The sequence below is a fragment of the Hemicordylus capensis genome, chromosome 3, assembly GCF_027244095.1.
Source record: "Hemicordylus capensis ecotype Gifberg chromosome 3, rHemCap1.1.pri, whole genome shotgun sequence".
NCBI lineage: Eukaryota > Metazoa > Chordata > Lepidosauria > Squamata > Cordylidae > Hemicordylus > Hemicordylus capensis.
In genome coordinates, this window is record NC_069659.1 from 358,713,241 (window position 1) to 358,729,500 (window position 16,260).

General features: G+C 61.5%; 1 protein-coding gene across 6 annotated transcripts in view; it reads right to left on the reverse strand.

Moving 5' to 3' along the window:
• Nucleotides 1-1,925: 1,925 nt before the first annotated feature.
• ATP13A3 (ATPase 13A3) overlaps nucleotides 1,926-16,260 on the reverse strand; it is a 76,794-nt gene continuing 62,459 nt past the window's right edge. For 5 of the 6 annotated variants that reach the window (XM_053312258.1, XM_053312260.1, XM_053312259.1 and 2 more), the window contains 12 exons: nucleotides 15,592-15,714; nucleotides 14,150-14,229; nucleotides 13,175-13,217; nucleotides 12,953-13,062; nucleotides 10,848-10,944; nucleotides 10,461-10,533; nucleotides 9,942-10,119; nucleotides 9,076-9,263; nucleotides 8,584-8,672; nucleotides 7,262-7,342; nucleotides 6,197-6,316; nucleotides 1,926-5,290 (listed from right to left, as the gene is read on the reverse strand). In XM_053312258.1, the coding sequence (XP_053168233.1) occupies nucleotides 5,090-5,290; nucleotides 6,197-6,316; nucleotides 7,262-7,342; nucleotides 8,584-8,672; nucleotides 9,076-9,263; nucleotides 9,942-10,119; nucleotides 10,461-10,533; nucleotides 10,848-10,944; nucleotides 12,953-13,062; nucleotides 13,175-13,217; nucleotides 14,150-14,229; nucleotides 15,592-15,714 (1,383 nt within the window). In that variant the 3' untranslated portion in view covers nucleotides 1,926-5,089. The remainder of the gene's footprint in view (nucleotides 5,291-6,196; nucleotides 6,317-7,261; nucleotides 7,343-8,583; nucleotides 8,673-9,075; nucleotides 9,264-9,941; nucleotides 10,120-10,460; nucleotides 10,534-10,847; nucleotides 10,945-12,952; nucleotides 13,063-13,174; nucleotides 13,218-14,149; nucleotides 14,230-15,591; nucleotides 15,715-16,260) is intronic. The other variant, XM_053312261.1, reaches the window with a different exon arrangement.

A 16,260-nucleotide genomic window follows, 5' to 3' on the forward strand; every position in this document is an offset into this window, starting at 1 on the left:
CAGCCCAGATTTTACTTTGAATCTATGACGCAATTCCACACAATCTGTGCAAACCTGCATGTTTTGCAAATGTGGTTTTGATCTGCAGGCTTTATCTGCACACCATCATCATCAGCAGCAGCAGCCGCTGGTTTGCCTTCATTCGACCTGAAGGGAACGGAGAGGCCAGGCCACATCCTCCCCTGCCCCCATACACTGACACCCCCTCTCCAAAATGGCTTTCTTTGGGGTGCCGACTCTGTTCCCCCAAGCCAAAGTGGAAGACTGTCCCAGGTTAGCTTCTGTAAGCGTCCGTTGCTGTATGTCTCACACACACAGTGTGTCCTCACCTCCTCCCTGAACTGAGTGAGCTCATGAAAAGGGCAGTGCTGAGAGGGGGTCTTACGAGGGGGGTGCTGGTCCTGGTCCGGGGGGGGCATGCCGCCCCACCCTCAGGTTACAGGTGCCCTCTCGCCTGCCCCAGCCCCTACAAGGATTTCTTCGTAGGGAGTCAGCAGTGTTCCTTCTAACAGAGATTCCCAGATGTGGTTGACTACAACTCCCATAATCCCCAAGCAAAGGCTATTGCAGCTGGGGATGCTGAGAGTCGTAGTCAGCAACTCCGGGGAATCCCTGTTAAGAGGGAACATTGGCTGGCAGGCAGGCAGGGTCTCCCCCCCTCCCCCGCCGGCTTGCTTGTAAAGGGGACTCTTTTATTAGCAAGAGTTTAGATTCTCTGGTGTAAATGCACATGAAGGTGGGGGAGCCGGACTGGAGAACGCGCTTAAGGGTCCCTGGCTAGCCAGGTGGCCGTGAATAGCCAAGCCGGGCAAAGGAGGCTGTTGCCGCGGGAAGACCAGACTCTTCGAAAGGGTGCTCCTGTTCTCGGTCAGCGGCATTCTCTGAGACCGAGAGGGATCTTGCTGCAGGACCCTTCCTGGGGTTTCCCATTCATAGCCTAGCCTTCATTTCGGTCTTTGACCAGCATAGCCAGTCACAGAGATGAACGGGCTTAGCGGAACCATGATCACAAAACCCCCTAAAATTAAAGGGGAGGGGATGCCCAAAATTGCAAAAAATGGCCCAAACCCCCTTAGTCTGTAGGGGTGCAAGGCGGTGTGTTAAAAATGGCCACTGCCCGTAACCATAGGAAAAGGACAGAGTGGAGTCACTCCAGGGTCCAGAGCCTGCAGGAGATAAGAAGGGGGGGGGGCTGCCTGGGTCAAATGCAACCTCGGGAATTCTGGAGAGCAAGTGGAGCAGTTGGGGGTTCTTCTTCTTGGGCTTCTTATTCCCAAGCACGAACCCACCCCCTGCCCTGGATCGTCCTCTAGGGCAGGAGAGGAGCCACCACATTCTCCATGCGCAAAGGTGTGCGGCAGCGGAGCGTGCCCCAGAAGGGCCAAGATCTGCCTCGTTAAGAGCTTTCTCCAAGCAAGAGCTGGAGAAGCAAGTGAAGGCCTACATTGTGCTAGATGAACAGACCAGAATTCTCCGAGCTGCTTGGACTTCAGGGGAAAGAGTTCTTCCCATACACCTTCCAGACGGGTGCAGCAGGAGCCATGCTGACGACAGGCAGATGAGCAAGCAGTTTCCGGGTTAGGGTCAGAGCACATCAGTGAGGGAAGTGAAAGTTCCTCTCCTCCCACGGATAGTGCGATCAGGCGCCAGGCAACAGATGGGAGATCCCCACACCAGATGTCGTCCGGCGCCCTCCACCCTGGCCCCGCAGGGATCGGTACTGGGACCTGGTTTTTTAAACACCTGACACATGAAATGACACAAGACAAATATATCTGAGCCATTTGGGATCCTTCTCATCCACGACCAAAAACCTAATTTTAGCATTTGAAATTCTAAGGGATAAAACCATGGAGCTCTTCTAAAAAGGCCATGACCTGTGATGACCAAGGAATGCATTGACATAAAACACGACTTGCAGCATAAAAGGGAAAAGTTTGTCATCTCTTTAATAGGAATACTGTACATACAGGACATAATACTACAGTAGATTAACCACATCCAGTTAAGAGTGCTCTGGTCAGCAGTCTTCATAAGCACTCCCCACTAGAGAACATAAATTTAAAAATTAAAAATAAAAATAAAAACCAACCCCAAGTGCAATTTTTTTCAGTTTCAAAATTACAAAAGAAATCAACATCTTTGTTTAGCAGTGGCCGTTGTCACCTTCTAGTCAAGCATTAAATGCAGCATTTTTTTACAGTAGAATTTTAGTGCTCTAATATGCCAAAGAGAGAGTCTCCTCCCCACATCAACTCGACCCTGAAGGAGAAACCTCGGCTTTCCACAGCTGCAAAAGGGAGGGAGGGAGGTCTCCCCGCACACTGTCCCATCCAGCAGAGGCTCTTCCAGGCAGGGAGACATCCCAACCAGGGCAAATTACAGCAACAAGCAACCCATAGGACCTAGAAAGACGCAGCGTAATATTCTTCTTCGTGCCATCTGCTGGCGATCTGCAGGAATCTGCAAATACACGGTGCCTTTTCAAGCTCCTCTTGTTTGCTCTTGGGGGGAAAGCAGAGCCTATTCCCAGATGGCTACAGGTTGCCAGCAGATGGCAATAAGATTATCAGAGGGCATCCTTGTGTGCTGCTGTCTGGATTCCGAGCTTTATCGTCCTAATTGCCACTGAAGTTGGACCATGTCCCCATCTCCAGAAGAGTGCGGAGTCACAACGTGTGCAGCAGAAACTGTGGCCTGGGTTTCCCCGAACAGGCTCCTCACAGGGAGAGAAGGACATGTGCTCTCCTCCTTGCCAAGACAGACAGACACGGGATGCACAACAATCTCACAGCGATCACTCACTAATCATCTGAGACAGGCAGAGGAAGAAGAAGAAGAAACCTTTAAAAATAACCCTGAGGGATATATCATTTAAAAGATCTGGCGATTTATTTTAAAACAGCTTTTTAAAAAGAATCACGTATCACTTAACCCACTTGCCCTCTTCTCAGGCAAGCCAGTCCTTTAGGTATGTTCATAAATAATAATAATAAAAATAATAAAATATTCAATTGGCCGTATTTACAATCCCAACATGCCAAAAAGACATTCTGATTTTAGGTCCGCATAACACTCAAATAATTTAAGAAGGAACTCCAAATCCAGACTTTACAGCCGAAGAGGAAAACCAGGAACTCTCCAGAGCCCATGAAATCGTTCTGCTCACCTGAACCAGTGATTCTCAAACTTGGGTCCTCAGGTGTTATTGGACTTCAACTCCCATAATCCCCAACCAGCGGCCACTGAGGCTGGGGATTATGGGAGTTGAAGTCCAATAACACCCGAGGACCCAAGTCTGAGAATCCCTGACCTGAACTCACAAACTTTGAAGGAAAGTTTCACAGAGAGGATGGGTGGCTTGGTGGTGTTTTGTTTTTAATACAAATCAATCAATCATCAACGGAGAAACTGGCTGAGTGGTCCAGAGGCCATCTCCACTTGCCTTTCAAGAATGTCCCGCAGAGGAGCCCAGATGGCCAGCCCCCCCTCTGTCCAAATTTTGGGGAAGGCCCTGGAGGTGAAGAGTTAATGCAAAGCAACACCCTCAGATGCACACCTGGCCCCAGCCCCAACCACTCCCCTCCCTCCTCCAGACGGTTACAGGCTTTTAGCCCCCCAGATCCGGGGACCTCGGCTCTCCAATTTCGGCTTCCTGGAAGTCGGGGGGTGGGGTGGCACAAGCAGCAGGAGTCAGGCGGGGGGGGGGATGCAGAAGACACACAGCTGGCTCTGCTTCTCAGAGCTCTGTTTGCTCCTCTCCCCCACCCCACCCTGCATGCAGGCTGGCATTCATCAGGTAGAGATACACACAGCGTGGCTCTCAACACAGGGGCTGGGCAGGGCAGAGCAGGAGAAAGGAGCCAAGGAAGGAGCTCCGGGAAGCAGAAGCAGCCGGGCCACTTTTGGCGCCCCCAGCCCCCCCCTCCGGTTCCTCAGGATGAGTCGCTCCTGCTTGAAAGACATGTTTCCCCCCCCCACACACACACACCCACACGCTCTTCCATGAGGTGGTTGCAAGTCACAGTGCCCAGGTCCCAGGATGCATAGCTTCGTGACCTCCTCCTCCTCCTTCCTATGGATCTACAATATGGCAAGACCCCAATGGGTGTGCCCCCCACCCAACAGCCCCGTGAAGCACTTAGCACCATGGGGGAAGCGTGGCCTGGGGGAGGAAGCACCAGCGGGCCCGGAGGAGCCCTGCCCTGCAGCCCTGGCCCAGCCAGGGGCAGCAGCATTGCCCGGGCAGAAAGGTCCCTGGGAGGAGCCCGCCGGGGAGGGCGGGGGCCCAGCCCAGACTCCCACCGTGGAAGGGGGGGGGCTGCGGTCCTGCTGGTGAGGTATCATGTGGCAGAAGAAAGGCAGCCCAGCTCTGTGGGGCCCAAGAGAGGCCACCGCCCCAGGGAGTGGGGCCCAAGGCCTAGCGCAGCCCCCACCTCGCCTTGACGACAGAGCCCACCCCCGCCTCTCCGAGCTGTGTGTGCGCAGCATGGGGCCTGAAACAGTTTCACACGTGGGGGGCGGGGGGGGAGACAGACAGAGCGTGGGTGTTCCAAGGAGTGCCCCCCCCCGGCTTCTCAGTACCCCCATTTGCTCCTCCCCCTCCCCCCCCCCGGTTGCTGCAGGTCTTGTATTTGTCCACGTCCCACGGCAGGCACAGCCGGTTCCTTCCGAAGACGTCCTCAAGCCACGGAAGGGCTGCCCACAGCCCCAAGGAGGCAACCGCCGGGAGAGCTTTCGTGGGTGAGGTCCCAATCACTGCCCCGGAGGGCCGGGCGGGTAAGAGTCGGGGCGAAGAGATCCAGAGAGCCGGGCGCGCTGGGGGTGGAGAGCCGGCGGGAGGCGGCTGTGCGGGCGGGTCCAGCGGAGCACAGGCCTGGGCTGCCCCCCCCACAAGGCTCCACAGGGGGCGTCTCGGGGCACTCGGGAGGGCAGCCCGTGGGACGGAGGAGGAGGAGGAGGAGCCCCACACAGGAGCCCCCTCTGCCCGGCGGGCTCTTCTCCCCCCGGCCCCGGAGAGCGGCGGAGCGGTGGGCCCAGGCCGGCAGCCTGGAATGGCCACGCTCCCCACGGGCCAGGCCGCCCGCTGCTACGTGAGGGTGACGATCTGGCAGGCGCCGTTGCCGTGGGGGGGGCCCGCTTTGGCTTCCGTGGTGGTGCTGGGCTTGGGGGGCCACTCGGGGTCCACCAGCAGCTCCTGGGCCAAGTGCACATACTTGGCTTGGGGGGGCTTCTTCCGACAGCCAAGCAGGGTGGGGCGGGGGCGCCCGCGCCAGCCGTCCAGCGCCTCCTGGGGAAAGGCAGAGAGAGGGGTGGGAAGCACGCGGGCGACTCCGCCGCAGGCGCGGCTCCTCCTGACGAGCGGGGGGCGCCAAGGAGGCCGCTGGGGGGGCGCCCCCTCTCTCCTGTGCTGCCGGCAGGCGGGTCATTCAGCAGGTAGAGCTGCACGGCTACCCTGAAGAATGGCAGTGCAGGAAAGAGAGGAGGCCGGCAAGCAGAGGGAGCCGCACCTCCTGGGGCGCAGCGCAGGGATCCTGCTCAGTGGGCTGCTGGGACCGATGCCACCAGGCCCGGGGGAGCCACGGGCGGCGGGGGGGGAGGGAGGGGCCGCTGCCCGCCTGCCTGCCGAGCTCTCGGCTGCTCCGTCCCTCCTGCCTGTGGCCACACCCAGCGGGCCTGCTCCTGCGCAGAGGCACCAGACGCCCGTCCGAGGGGGCCTTTCAGAAACGGAGGGAGCCCAGAGCTGGGCAGGCCCGGAGCCCCAGAGGGAAGCTGCAGGCAGGGGCTGGCCAGGGGCCTGGCCGGCAGGGTGGTGCAGTGGTCAGGACAATCCGTGCCCCACAGGGTGTCCCGCGGCCAGTCCTGCACACACACAGCCGGCCTAGCCTGCCCCACAGGGTTGCCATGACCGACAGATAGGCTTCCTTTTGGAAGGGCAGGACCCAAGATGATCCCGGCAGCTCCCCCACCCCACTCCCAGCCCCCCAAGTTTTACCATCAGAGGCCCAGGTCTTCCGGGGCATCCCAAGAAGAGAGTCGCAGCCCCTTTTCAAGGATGCCCACAAGACCCCGAGCGGGGCCTCGAGAGGCTAGTGGGAGGCGTGTGGGTGGCAACCCGCCCCCACACACCAGCCTTGCAGGGCAGGCCACCAGAGTGAGGGCGGCATGCTTGAACCGTAAAGGACAGAGTTCCAACCTGTGGCGGGTGGGAGGAGGAGGAGGAGGAGGAAGAAGAGGAGGAGGAGGCTGGGCGGTTTCCCCCGGGCTTGTCTCGATTGAAGACAACTTTCCAAAGGACCATGTCAAGGAGGACATTCTGTGGCAGGTTGCAGGCAGCAGGGAGAATCAAGAAGACCAGGCATCATTCGGGGTTAGTGAGCAGCTCACAAACAACAGCAAAGCCGGGCAGGAGGCTGCGTGCGGCATTCTGCGCCCCACGGCCTGCTTTCAGAGGGGAAAGGGGGCCGGGTGGATGCTGGCACACAAGCCCCCCTGGGGAAGGAGCGAAGAGCAGGCAGAAGCTCCTCTCCAGTCCAAGCGGGAGCCGGTCGGTCGCTCCACAGACCCTCAAGCATTCCTGGCCAGCAGGCGGCAGCAAAACACGTCTGGATGGTGTGAAATCTGATCCGCCAGATATTGTCTGCTAGCTGTGCTGAACTGCTGCAGCAGCAACGACGACGACGGGCAAAACAGCAACCCACGCAAGGCTTCTGCCCTCTGGCCTGTGCATCTGCTGGTGCACGTGACTCTAGACTGGAGTGGGGGGGGGGTGAGGCGCAGGGGGGGCCTCCAATCCGAGCCAGCTGTGGCCAGCCAGGGCTGCGCGTCTGCTAGCATTTTGTGGGGCCAGAGCGGGAAGCGGATTCAGATCCCGGAGGAGCTCCACTGGCATCTGCAAAGCAGCAGCCCAAGTCTCTAGCCCTCAAGCCTGGAAAATGGGGGCCATGACTGCTGACATCTTGGAAGTCGGGGACAGAGGAAGTGGGCTGAGCTGAGTAAAACAGCAAGTGGTCAGGTTCACGGCCCTGCATCGCAACACCAGAATGAACCAGGCGGGCAGTGAAAACGGAGGAAACGCTCCGGGCGGGCTCAGGGTCCGTCGTTTGGTCAGGGGACAGCACCTGGCTTCCCAGCGGCAGCACGAGGCTTGTGCCGCACTGCCAACCCCCAGCCCCGGCGACTCTGCCCCACACCGCCCCCCCCCCCCGGCACGCCTCACTGCCCCCAAGGCGGCTGTCCGCTGGAGCCCCAAGCGACTCACCTCCACCAGCACAGAGACCAAGGCGTTGAGGACGACCACGAGGAGGATGGTGAGCCGCCAGGGGGGAGGCACGCACACCAGCTGCGAGAGAGAAGACCCAGCCCGCTCAGACGCCTGTGGACGGGCTGCGCCTCCCCCGCGGAAGGGCCAGGCCGGCTCAGTCCCACAAGCGGCGGCCACTCCTCCCGAGCCAACGGGGCGGAGCGAGGCCCCCAAGCCCCCCTCGGCCCGACCCTCGCAGGAACCCCCTCGCACCCAGGCTCTGGACAGGCGTGTCTGCCCGTCTGCTGCAGTGACGCCAGAGAGCAAGCCCGTGCAAGAACCTGCAAGAAGGGCTCCGCCCTGCCCTCCCTCCAAAACCATGCAGCCACGGGGGGGGGCGGGGGGGCGGGGGGGCTCTGTAGAGCTCAGATCCGGTCTCCTTCCAGGCTGGGGGGGGGCGCTGCCTCTCAAGGGTCCCGTAGCCATGGGGCCACCTACTGCTGAACAGAGGCACCAGGCAGGTGTGCAGGTGGCCGGCCTGGAGGGAGGGAGGGGCCCAGGCCCAGCAGCCCTGCAAGCAAGAGCTCTAAAGAAGCCCCACACCGGGAGGGTCTCCCCGGCGCTCCTTTCAAGACTGGAGGAAAGCCGTGCAAGAAGCCACGGAGGAGGCCCCGAACCTCAAGACGCCCAGCCAGAGCAGAGCCCTGGAACTCCCCGGCCAGACCAGGAGGAGCTGAAGCTCAGAGGGGAGCGGGGGGGGGAGTGCCTGGAAGCCCCCCCCCCCCCGCTGGCCAAGCGCCCACTCCCTGGCACGGCACCCACAGCCCCCCCCCACCTCCCTCTGCAGGCATCTCACGCAGGCTGCCCGGAGCACCCTAGAGGCAGGGCTGGGGCAGCAGGACCCGACTCCCCGCTGCCCTTTCCCACTTCCTCAGCAGCCCAGCAGCTCCTCGCCGCTCCGCTCCAGCCTCTGCCTGGAGGGCCGCGGGAGAGCCGTGCAGGCTCCAGAGAAGAGCCGCTGCGCTCCGGGTCTCTCCTGCAGGAGGCCCTTTTCCTCACGAGACCCTCCACCCCCCAGGCCCCCACGCCCGGAGGGCTCCCCCTTCTTCCCCGCGGCCCTCAGTGTCCTCACGACCTTCCTCTGGGGAGACCACGGCTGAGAGGAAGGGGACCCCAAGAGGAAGAGGGCAGCCTCTCTGGGCCCACAAGGGAGGCCGAGAGCTGCCTCCTCATGGTCCTTGCAGGACTCAGGGGCACCCACTGCTAGGGACCGCTGCCCCCCCCCCCGCCCCGGGAGAGAAGACCTGCAAGGGGGCAGGCGGGAGTCTGTGGAGTCTCACCTCGAGGGACCAGTCAATGGACGCCGTCGGATGCAGCATGATGGAGAGCATGAAGGCACAAAGGACCGTCACCGAGGTCACAAACAGGTCTGCGGGGGGGGGGGGGGGGAGAAGCCGGGCTGAAGCTCCTCTCCGCAGAAGGCCCGAGGGCAGGCAGGCATTTCCCCGCCAGGGCCTCGGACGCAGGGCGGGCTCATGGGGCACACGCCCGGCCCACTGCAAGCCCATGCTGCTGCCGCTGCCACCAGCCCACACCTGCGGTCTGCGGGGGGGGGTGCGCTCCTTTGGGCAGAGTTTGCCCCTCTGGAGGCAGAGCAGCCGCTGTGGCAGGACTGGAAGGAGCAGGAAAAGCTCCTGCCAAAGCCTCCTGGAGGCCCCAACTCCCTCCCTCCGAGGGGAGGGGCAGGGCATAGGGCAGCAAGGAAGCCCGCGGAGGCCTGTGGCAAGGCATGCCCAGCCGGCAGCCCCGCCCTGCGCCCCCCGAGGACGTACAGTTCCTGTAGCAGGGCTGCCGGAAGGGCTTCCCCTTGGAGAAGGCCACCGCCACAATGAGGTACTGGAAGCAGGAGAGGAAGAAGAGCGTGGTGTTCTCGTAGTTGCGGATGTTGTGCTCGTCGGCGCTGGGGAGGCTCCCGTTGGCGGCCGGCGAAGCGTTGGCGCCTCGCGACCCACTGCAGGCCCTGCGGGAGGCAAGAGGGCGACTGAAGGAGCCCAGCCGAGACCCCGCCGCTGGCCGGAAGAGTCACGCACGGGGGGGGGGGGCAGGGGCGGCCGGCAGCTCAGACCGGGAATCGCCACCACTGCCAGTGGGTCCACGAACTGGGCCAAAGCGGTCTGCAAAGCCTGCCTCTCCGCCCGAGGGACAAGAAGCGCAGCTGGCAAGCCCCAGCAGAGCCAGACGGGAGCCTGTCTCTGCCCTTCAGACCCCCCCGGGGCCACCCCGCTCCCCCCAGAGCACAGAGAACGGGGCCTGCTTCTGGCTGCACTGCGGAGGCTCCGGAAGCAGGCGGCCGTTCCAGCCCTTGAAGCCTCCTCCTCCTCCCTTCGGGGGGAGCAGAGCCACACCACAAACTGGCAGGGGGGGGCGGGGGGGCCCTTTGAACTCCCCCACCTTTGGCCACCCCGCCGGCTCGAAACTCCAGCGGTGAGTCCTCTCTCTCCGCCAGACGCAGGCACACAAAGCCAGCCCGTCCCCCACCCGTCCGGGCAGAAGGAGCCAGGCCGACCCAGCGCCGCACACCAGAGGGGCCCGGCAGGGAGGGCGCCCCCCTCCCGCCCCCCGAGGCAAGGCGCTGGCCGGGCTCAGAAGCCCCCCTGCCGAGGAGCCCCACGAGGTGCGAGGTTCTCCGGCGACTTACTCCGAGTGGGGGGTCCAGACCTCATACCACGGCTGCTGCCTGACCCACAGAAACCCCAGGGTCTGGAAGCCCAGGCAGATGAGGATCTGGGAGAGCACCGAGCAGAGGAGCGGTGCCGAGATGAGCCCGGAGGGCGGCCTCTGCGCCACCAGCGCGGTCCAGGCGGGGTTCAGGCTCACTGCAGAGGGGGGGGGGGAGGGAGGGAGGGGGGGCGGCCATCAGGAGGCAGAGCAGCCTCAGGCCCAGCCCTGGGCTGCCCATCCCCAAGGCGGGCTGGCAAGGGGGGCACACTCCCACGCCGCACTCCCCAGGCCTAGCTGCAGGGGCTGCCAGTGCCCCGGGCAGGCGGACTGGGCAGAGGAGGCGCGACTCGGTGCTTGCACGACAGAGCCCAGGGACACGCAGCCCTGCCCGTGTGTGGGGAGCGGGGAGGGGGGCGAGCCGCGGGCACGGCAGAGCCCTCCCCAAGGCCAAGGGACGGGTTGGGGGGCGCCCCATGGGGGCGGGGCGCACACTCACTGGTGAAGACCACCACCAGGATGATGGTGAGGTCAATGAAGAGGAACTGGAAGTCTCCCAAATTGCTCTGGATCTGCAAAGAAGCCAACAGGGAGACTTTGCCGGGGGCTGCCCACTTCCCGCCTGCTGGCCGGGGTGCTGGGCTGAGCCCCACTCTGGCCGGGGCCTGCCCCCCTCCCCCTCCCCGCCAGGGGGCGAGAGCAACGGAGGCGGCTCCAGGCTGCTGCCGAGGCTCCCCGCCGGCCCCTCGGAGGCCCGGTCTACCCGCCCCAGAAGGCTAGGGAGGGAGACCGGGCCTCCGGAGGCCACCGGCTGCTATGGAGGTAGACCGGGCCTCCGGCCGTCGGAGGCCCGGTCTACCCGCCCCGGAAGCCCCGCGCTACTCACCGAGTACAGCAGGGTGACGCTGACATACTGGATAATACTGTATAAGGCCATGAATTTGAAGACACAGAAGGAAGTGATTAAGGCCGCGCGGCCTTCCCTGTGAAAACAAAGCAAGCCCCAGGTCAGCGAGCAAAAGACTTCCGGGCGCTTTCATGGACAACAAGGAATTTCACCTGGAGGGGGGCGGGGGGGAGATCTACTGAGCCGCGCTTGTGGCAGGCTGCATGACTGGTCCCCTTTGCTGAGCAGGGTCCGCCCTGGCTTGCATTTGAATGGGAGACTACATGCTTGAGCATTGGAAGGATCTTCCCCTGAGCGGAGGGAAGAGCAGAAGGTCCCCAGTTCCCTCCCTGGCAGCACCTCCAAGACGGGGCTGAGAGAGACGCCTGCCTGCAGCCTGGGAGAAGCCGCTGCTGCCAGCCTGGGTAGACAAGACTGGGCCAGATGGACCAAGGGTCTGACTCGGTAGGGGGCAGCTTCCTGTGTTCCAGCTGTCCTGGAGGACCAGCAGACAAGCCTATCCTGCATCAGAAAAGACCGTACTTTCCCAGTGTTCAAGTGAACTATCCTTTAAAGGTTCACCCAGCCACGGCTGAAGGTCACTCTCCGTGTGATGCAATTAAAGAGCTAAACCTTATATTTGCAAGAATATAGTTGTCGGCAGGGCTGCATGGATTCCAGGTATCTAAGAATCCCAGCTTTAAATTAACTTGGAGCACGTTTCTAGCCCTTAAGGTGGCAAAGCTAAGCCTAGACACATGGTGAGCAGCACCTGGTGAAACCAGAGGCAGGCTTAGCTTTGGAAGAGGCGTTACAGCCGTGAAAGGAGCAATCCTCCCGGCAAGCCGGATCCAGCGCCACAGAGCTGCAGCTGGGAGGCTCTGGGGCCGGGCTCACAACTTTGCACCGCCTTTGGGTTTGCTCAGTGGGGACACAAGGGCGCCCTGCCCCTGTGCCCCCTCTCTGCTGGCCCTCCTCAAACGCAGGGTGTGGAGGAATGAGGCCTGGACCCACAGAAACCCCAGGCTCCACACCCTCTTGGTGTCTGTAAAATAAGCCCTGGCATTAGAAATGAATTGCAAATTGTATTAATATGCACAAACCTCTTCCTTATTATAAACAGGATTTCCGTGTCGATATGCTTGCAAATCCCTATGCATGCAAAAACTGGCAGGGCCAAGCGTTCGTGCCTGCTGTTTTTCAGTCTCACATTGAGAAAGAACAGATTGACAGTTTGGTTCTGGAGGGAGGAAGAATTTTTGGGGAAATGGAGAGAACTTTGTGTTCTATGGACTGGATTGTTTAAAAAGCACCATTGGAACCATGTGGGTGTAAAAGGGGGCTGCTTTCAGCACAGCGGAGTTCAGTCTTGGAAGTCAGTGGGGAGAGCCTGCTGGCGTGTGTGCCGGCAGAAGGAGAGAGGAGGACAAGCAGGGAAGTCAAGAAGCCGCATGTGGAGGAAGCCGGAGCGGAGTCCAGTCCAAGGCAAGGGGCCGAGTCCCGCTGAAGACGGCCAGCTCGCCCAGACGCAGGGCTGTGGCGACAGCAAGGGTCACTGACAGAGGGAGGCGGGGGGGGCGCTCTGGGAAGGGCTGGACGTCACAGCAGGAGCAGGCTGGACTGAAGCCCAAGTCTGTCCCGGGGACCAAGGACAAGCCGGGTTGCTGGCCAAGGAAGGTAACTGCTGAGGACTCTGTATTAGGGACCAGTAGCGAAGAGTTCCCCCCTTGGGGGTGTTTCCCCAACCATTTAGTTTCTCCTTTACGCTCAGAGGGAAGCGGTTTCATTTGGTAAGTTTGTGCTGTGCAGAGAAGCCCTAAACTGACGATATGTTTTTCCAAAGTAAACTTTTGTGTTGCATTTTTTAAAAAAACCGAAGCTTGGTCCATTGTCTCCGCCCTGCGCCCAGACTGCGTTTCCACTCTACTGTGGGGAGGGGGGTTGTTTTCTGCCAAGGGGGAGCGGCAGAAGAGAAAATCCGGCCCGGTTCCTCCCCGCAGGGCCTTGCCCCTGGGCTCCCGCACAGCAGGCAAGACGGGGCAGGCTGTGCAAGGCAGGTCAGCAGAACCGGACGGGGAAGCTCCAGCCCCTGGGGGCCCCTTTACCTGATGAGGCTGGGCACGCAGGAGATGCTGGGCGTCTTGGAGGTGAAGGGCGAAGCCACCGAAGCCTCCAGTTCCGACAGGGAGATGCCGCCGTGGGCCCGCTTCAGTGCCTGCCAGACCACAGGGGGGAAGCGAGGGGGGGGGAGAAGGGGGCTGAGTTCCCCTGCCAGGACGCGCAAGCTGGGCAGGGCAGGGCAGCAGCAGAGCGAGGACCCTACTCACCCCACAGTCGTTGGCCCCGTCGCCACACATGCCCACGTAGTAACTGCCAAGAGACAAAGCAGCGCTGATTGAGCTGGGCCAGCCTGGGGCAGCCTCCGGGGCTCTCAGAGCAGCCCCCAAGAGCCGGGCCCAAGCAGCGGGGGGGCCGGCTGGGCTGGGCTGCAGGGCAAGCTCCCCAGCTCAAAGAAGAGCACAGCGAGGCTTGTCACGAGGACCCGGCGTGGGGTCAGGCAAGGCGCAGCCCCACCATTCCTGCCCAAATCCCAGCGAGGCACACGCAGAGCTCTTTCCGATGGGGACGGCGGCTGCGGAGGGAGGGGGCACTCCAGGCTGCAAAAGGCCCAGAATGTGTGGGGCTGGCAGACAGCCAGAGCCAAAGAAGGCAAGCTGACCCACTGCTACGTTCCAGCTCGGCCCTTCCCAGGGCGGGGTAATTCCTGCACCCGCCAACTGTGCCAGCAGGCAGCTCCAAGCAGGAAGCAGGAATCTGGACCTTCTTCAACCTCACCATCTCCCCCCCCCCCCGGGAATTCTAGCCATGGGGCATGCAGAAGGCTGCCACCATCCAGAGAGGCCAGGGAAGTCCCTGCAGCAGAGAAGTCTCACCCCTTCCATTCTGCTCATTCCATGGTGGGGGCCTCCATTTTGCCAAGCAAAGGGGCACCTGGGGGTCTTGCTGGATGCCCCCCGCCCTTCCCCTCAGAGCAGAGGCAGGCCTGCCAGGGCCCCGCTCAGCAGCTGCAGCCCACCCACCTCCAGGACACGTCAGCTAGTCCACGCTGTTCCCTGGCAGGCTGCTGGGAGGAGAGGAGCCTCCTTCTGAGGAGAGGAGCGGCCGTCACTGGGCCGGAGCCTCCCCCCCCCGCCCCCGTCAGCAGCCCCCGCTTCCCACCTCAACCTCAGAACAAGAGTTGGCCGGGCCAGAGCAGGGCTACGGCAGTGTCCTCACGGGGGGGGGGCAGGGGGGCCACTCACTCAACGTCCTGCAGGGCCTCCACCAGCTGGGTCTTCTGGTCGGGCGCCATGCGAGCAAACACCGTGCCGTGGAGCACCAGCTGGGAAAGAAAGAGAGGGTCTCTCTGCCACCACGGATGGAAGAGGGCGACACGCAGAGCAGTGGGGACGCATCCTGGCAGCGCGGAGTCCCACCCTTCACCCCTTTCCTCCAGCACACAAGCTCAAGTTAATGCAGAAGGGCCTTGGGCAAGGTCCATGCTTGGGGACACCGCTCTGGTCACCCCACCTCAAGAGAGAGCTCCTAGAGGGGAGCAACAGCAGGAGAGAGGGCGTGCCCTCCCCCGGGCCAGTGGGCTTCTCAGTGGCGGGCCACTGTGGCAAACAGGAGCCTGAGGCAGCAGGGCTGACCTTCCGTGGTTCCGTTCCCCACCCCCAGCAGAGGCAGTCAGGGGAGGGAGGTCAGTCTTGGACTAGTTCTGGTCCCAGTCCAGATGATGTTCCGGTGTCGTTCCCCCGCCCCGGTCTCTGGGCTCCTTCTTGCCCCCATGTGAGTCAAGAGCGACACAAAGCACTGGGGGAGGGGGGCGTCTGGAGAGCTAGGTTGCAGCCAGCTCCGTCTCACCTGTCATCTGAGCACAGGGAGACGCAGCCTGCTCTGGGCAGGGATGCCCACTTCCCTGCCCCCCCCCAAAGAACACTGGCTGGAGGACCCAGCCCTGCCCCGGACCGCCAGCTGCCTGCCATGGCTGGGGGTGTTTACGTGGCTGCTCCAGGCAGCGTGGCCGCCTCTCCTCGCGTGCACCCCTTAGCCACGTGGGGCTCACTCAACCACGTGCTGCCTTGCGTGGGGCTGCGCTCGAAAGACTCCCGCGAGTGCAAAAGGCAGCAACCTGGCTGCCCCGACAGCCCTCGTGCACAGAGCCCCCCGGCCCGGCCCTCCAGGTGCTGGGGAGGGCTCTCATCCCCGTGCCCTGCCTGCCGGCTGGCTTCCTGGAGGCATCTGGCCGGCCAGGAGCGGGAGGGGAAGAGGCTCCTGACCCAGCAGGAGCCTCACCTTCTAAGTCGTTTCGACATTCAACCCGTTTATCTTTTGCAACGTGTATTTCAAAATGCATGTTTGCATTCAACTTTTATTGCAGGGCTGGGGGAGGACCAGCCATCACGGGAGCCGCTCACGATAATGTGATTCGCACCCAGGACGCTGCTGTTTTCAAATGCTGATGGGGCGTGCTTGGACACACGTGCCAGGACAAACCACAAGGAACCCCTGTGGCTGCCACCGCTGCTCAGCCAGGGGGTCCGCACTGCCTTTCAAGGACAAACCATCCCCCCCCCGCCGGCCCCTATTTCCAGCACGGGGGGGCAGAGGGAGGGGGAGGGGGGCTCCCCTTCAGGCAGTTTCTCCCGCCTGCCACGCAGGAGGTGGAGGCGGAGGCGGCTGCTCTCTCACCACTACAGACCTTTGGGACAAGATCCTGAAAATGCTCCTGGATCACGGCAAACGACTTCCCATTCATGGCAAAATGGTATTTGGTCGGCTGGAGCTCCTCAAGGCTTTCGTGGGACAACTTAATAGGAATATCCTGTGGAAACAGGAAGTGCGGCTGGTTCACTTCAGCAAAACCTCTAAACTTGCAGTGAATGTCTGAGCACTGGTCAAAGAAACACATTTTGAAAGGGATGGTGAGGGTATAAATTCAAGCAAACATTTGTTGACTTTAGATTTTTATACTGCCTCATCTAATAGGTCTGGGCAGTTTGCAATAGTCACTGTTGTAGCACATATATAGAAATAAAAACAAGAGTTAACATTCCCCCGCCCCTCCAGGAACCTTATTGCTCCTTTTAGAAAACTGTATACTATAATAGATCGTAGGTTCGGGTTATATACTCTAATTATACAAGATCTGAGAATCCCAGACTGAGTCTCTGTACTGAGATTAATACCACGGGTGTGCAGCTTATCAAGCACTCTGTGTGTGACAACGATGGCCGCCAGCAAAGGGCAGACCCTTGGCCGGGGGCCTTGGCAAAGAGGGCAACCCACCCGCGCTTCCTGTGCAGGCCGGACACCCAGCGGCGTGGGGGAGTCCTCCTCCACCCCCTCGCTTTGCCAAAATGGCAAATGC